Source organism: Penaeus vannamei, chromosome 6, assembly GCF_042767895.1.
Source record: "Penaeus vannamei isolate JL-2024 chromosome 6, ASM4276789v1, whole genome shotgun sequence".
NCBI classification, from domain to species: domain Eukaryota; kingdom Metazoa; phylum Arthropoda; class Malacostraca; order Decapoda; family Penaeidae; genus Penaeus; species Penaeus vannamei.
Window position 1 is genome coordinate 36,374,008 of NC_091554.1, and position 5,000 is coordinate 36,379,007.

General features: G+C 38.8%; 1 protein-coding gene across 1 annotated transcript in view; it reads left to right on the plus strand.

The window, feature by feature from the left end:
• Window positions 1–5,000, plus strand: part of LOC113812657 (uncharacterized) — a 50,340-nt gene that overhangs the window by 36,087 nt on the left and 9,253 nt on the right. The window contains exons 9-10 of the mRNA XM_070122937.1: window positions 2,866–2,948; window positions 3,041–3,107. Of these exons, the coding sequence (XP_069979038.1) occupies window positions 2,866–2,948; window positions 3,041–3,107 (150 nt within the window). The remainder of the gene's footprint in view (window positions 1–2,865; window positions 2,949–3,040; window positions 3,108–5,000) is intronic.

Genomic DNA, 5,000 nt, shown 5'->3' on the forward strand with positions numbered 1-5,000 from the left:
ACCAGTGTTCACACCCTTCATCCTGATGTTGTAATCCTTTACTACCAACAGCTTATCCGCTTCCATTGTAACGGTATAGACAGTAGACAACATTGTAACAGTGTTGAGGTCCTTCCACATCAAGGCCAACAACCCTGTCTTGCTAATGCAGTAATTGATATCGCCCTTCCTCCTCACACTGAGGTCCTTGGGCATGATCTTACTCTTCAGCTAGGCTGCCCCTACCACATTTGTCCTGCGTGCCTGCAACATATGAAAGAGTGTTGGCAACATGTACTAGTTGTCCACAAACAACTGGTATCCCATCCCAATGAAGCCACTAGTCTCCATCAAATGAAACACCACTATTTTGGAAGAGGGCATGTCGCCAAGGTTCTGCTTGGTGTGCACCTTGAAGTAAGAGGTGTACCTTGCAGTTGAGCTGGTACTGGTACAGAGCTTATAGACTTTCAACCCGAACCTCGCCCTCTGTTGGGTTTTAGGTCTTGAAAGATATTTGCCCATGGAATTTCCACAACAACTCGTCAACAACGATCTCCTACCCTGGGACAAACGTTGACCGGAACAAGTCATTGGGGAGTCTGCGACTGGTCAGAGCTTCCACATCCTGTCCTCCAGGAGTGGAGTTCCTTACTCCAAGTGTGTGAAATGGAGGTGAATTGTTAACTGGTTGAACCAATTCCTTGCCATGGTCTCAGCAATGAGCTCATAAAGAAAGATATGATCGGTTGACCAGAAATCGTGGTAACTGGGGAGATTCACTATCCCCATTATCACATGGATACCAAGGTACACCTTGACCTCCCACCGAGACATAGGAGTCCACATCCTCATATGAGGCGAGGCAGTAGGAGGGTGGATGACTATGTATCTGTAGGAGTGGAAAAGAAAAACAAATAATACATTTAGATTGCTCAATGCTAGATTTCCTCGATATGAATACAAAGAGAAAGAACACGATAGTGATTATAATTAAACTTAGCTGTTGGTCTCGATATGATGAAATCAAGAAGATTGTCGTTGAAAAAACACCCACTGAAGATATCATAGAAGGTGTCTTACACATCCAGCGGCACCTTCACCCAAGGACTGCCTTTGAAGCTTAAAGTCTTGGGGATATTCTGCTTCCGGCACCAGACAAATCTCTTTGACCCTGGTCCTTTCCTCTCAAAGATCTTGGCTGCCCATTGGAGAGGGGCTTGTTGCTGTTGAGCATTGTGTCAACTGAGAGGGGCTTGTTGCTGTCGAGCATTGTGTCAACTGAGAGGGGCTTGTCCTCTGAGCAAGAAACATAGAAATGAGGGTTGACAGCGTTCTCCACTGTATGGGGAAGCCACTCATCACCGCTTTCATTGGAGGAGAGGTCAAAGTAGTTAGGAGGTGGCAGATTGCAGGAGTGATCGAAGACAACAACAGGACGGTAGGCGAACGGAAAATTTTGTGGACTTCAATACTGGCAGGAACATTGAACCAACAGTAGGCAATGATATCAGTGCAACCTGGGTCACATGTCACATAACATGACCAATGACATAGCTAGTGTGCTGACATCACTTCCTTGTGTGATGACATTTACTACTCTCTCTTTTTCTTTCTCTTTCTCTTTCTCTATCTTTATTCTTTCCCCCAATGTAGGAACCGCGAAACGATCACTGTTCAGTCTGACAAAAATAAAAATATTGCTTCATTACTTCACTTTCAAATATTTTTTATAATAATTCTCATACTTTCTCCTCCCATTTTGACTTCAACTACATATAAATTGAAGTAAATTTTTTATATGGCCTCATGATGTAACATGTACAATAAAAAATTGTCGATATATAGATATAACAGACATTAATGAGTTCCATCAATTATGTCTCATGCGTGAGACACCCAGAAGGCGACCGAGAAACTTAGCGTTCCACCGGTTTGATACCTGGAAATAGTCCTTGCCCGGGAGTCCCGCTGGTGGGACCCACTGCATTAGTGGGTTGATTATATTCTTATTTCCATTATATTTATTTTTTTATTGCTTTTTTCCCCCCCCCTTTTCTTCCTCTCTTCTTTTGAGTTTTCTTTTTGTTTCCTTTTTTTCTCTTTCTTCCCCTTCTACTTCATATTGTTTTCATCATTCATCTTCATCATCATCATCATTATTTATCATCATCATCATCATCATTTTCCTTTACCTCCTTCATTAACTTTTTTCTTTTCCCACTCATTCCCTTTCTTATTTATCCTTTTTTCTTTTGCTTCTCTTTCTTTTTCTTCTGCTTCTGTTTTTTGACTCTTACTTTTTTTTCCTTTACCTCTTCATTCATCTTATTCTTTTTCTGATTCTTTTTCTACCTCGTTCTCTTTTCCTTCTCATTCTCATTTTTCTTTTTCTTCTGCTTCTGTCTCTTCTTTCTTTCTTTCTTTCTTTCTTTCTTTCTTCTTTCTCCTCTATTCTTATTTTTTTCTTTTTCCTTTTCATTCTCATTGTTATTCCATTCCTTGTTTCCTTTTTCTTTCTTTATTTATTTATTTCTTCTCTTCCTCTTATTCTTATTTTTTTCCCTTTTCATTCTCATTGTCTGATTTGAATTCCTTTTTCTTCTTTCTTTCTTTCTTTCTTTCCTTCCTTCCTTCCTTCCTTTCTTCTTCTTCTTCTTCTTCTTCTTCTTCTTCTTCTTCTTCTTCTTCTTCTTCTTCTTCTTCTTCTCCTCCTCCTCCTCCTCCTCCTCCTCCTCCTCCTCCTCCTCCTCCTCCTCCACCTCCTCCTCCACCTCCAAGAAGTTTTTTTTGGACAGAAAGGTCCCTTTGTAATTGTGTGATGCTTGATATACTGTATATATATTTTACACATTTTCTCTTTGTTTATTGAAGTTATCTTTCCAGATGGTATTAAGCCATAGTTACACTGAAATATCATCATGTGGCAGGAGAAATGACATGCCTGATTATTTTGCATATATTGCAGGGTAAGACTTCATATTTTGTATATTGCAATAGATTTGATATTATGTATGAAAGACACTGTAAACACGATGAAAAGATTTCTTTTTTATTTCAGGGATACAAGTTGCACCATATCATCACATTTTACATGCTATGTATTCAAAGCAGTATCTGTGGATCAGGTAAGATATCCCAAGATTTCCAAGACTTATAGCAAGGAGGGATGGGGTTTTAAAGACTTTCATCATATTGTCTGGATTTTTTCCATATGTACACATAATTTAAATATGCTTTGGGTAAGTTAAGTTATACTAGCAATTCTTAGTTAGTGGTCTGCAGACAAAGGTCTGTACAGACTTTTGTAAGAGCAGGGGCTCAGTTGAAAGAAGGGTATGCCCTTGACTGAAAGTTCACTTATTCACCTTGATTTTGATTAAAAGGGTGCTTTTGATTGGAAGAAGACTAAAGACCTCTCTTCCCCTGTACACATTATTTCTAACTTCTTACTCAGTTTGAACACAACTTGTTGAATGAATAGGGGTTTTGAATTGCAGTTGAATTCTTAGTAAAATTGGTTTTGTGCATTTATTTTTTAGAAGCATTACCTGTTATGCATTTCTGACCCAATTTGAATTAAGATATCCTCCCATCTCTGTAATCTATTTTGAGCTATAACCACTTTATATTGTTAACCCAATGAACCCATTAGAATGTAATGTTCACTGCAGTATTGTTTTGTGAAATAGATGGCTCCACAAGTGCTGAAGCACCAAGGAGTCAATTACCTCATAATCTCACCTAATTTCACCTTTCTGTCTGCTATCTCTACTGGCATTGGGTTAGAAAGAATTTAGACTAATAATGTGGCAACTTAATTGCGTTGGCCATACAAATGCTATATCTGATTCAGAAGTATGGTTCTAAAAGATTGAAAAGTTGCTGATGATAAAAGAAATCTCATTTTAGAGTGGATTTTGACCTGGGAGACCATCCTCAACATTTTATTTAGTTTTATTTTGTATAATAATCTGTAAGTTCCCTTAAAGAAAGGTGGTTACAAATGTTAATTTGCAAAATATAGACTATAGATATGTTTATCATGGAAACAGCAATTTAAAACTGAATAGTTTCTGGTCCCTTCAGTTCTAGTGTAAAGGTTATAGAAATCTGGTATGATTACTTAATTAGAGAGATCAGCCAATTAGACATCAAGAACCAGGGAAGAGAGAAATTAGAGAAAATCTACCCAAGGAGTTCTACAAATCCCTCTAACCCCTAGTTAGTTTCCCTTCAGCAAAATCAGATGGACCAGGATTTTCTGTTATATCTTGGAGTGAAGACTTTGCTGTTTTATATATGTCACAGGGATTTACATTTTCCATGGAGTATGTGTTTTGCTTTGTCATTGGATGAGGATTCTTTCCTCTATTGCAGTCTGTTAATTAGTATAATTGCTTCAAGACCTTTCTTTGTTATCCATGATTCTTTTAAGGTAGGGTATGTTTTCCTCATTTTTCCTTTCTTTCTTTCTTTTTATGTATGATTTCCTGTGTTTTGTTCTTCTGTGTGGGTGAGTCTGTGACTACATATAGTGTTTAGCTAGCTCCTTATCCTCCTAGGCTGCCTTTGTGTGGCTATGGTAGGATGTGCTCCCTCAACTATTGCTTGGGGGAATAGGGTAGCCAGAAGACAGAGGTTTCTTTGTGGGGATAGGGATAGAGTAAAGAAAATAATTCTCACTCACTTTGTGATCTTTTGTGTGTGTAAGTGTGTGTGTGTGTGTGTGTGCGCGCGCTTCAGCTTGCATTTTTGTTTGAAATTCATGGGAGGCTCGATGGGGGAACATAGAGGAATATTTTTACCGTTTCTTTTTCTACAGTCCCACCTTTCCTTCTGCACTTCCCTACAGTTCATAATGGCAGACCCCATCTAGAAGACTGACCTATGATTCTTCTATGCTGCTGCCAATATTTGAAAGCCATCTAGGCTTGATATAGTCCTATGTAGGGTAGCAAGGCCCTCATCTACTTCATGCTAGTGCACTAGTGCACTGGCCCCTGCCATATACACTGACT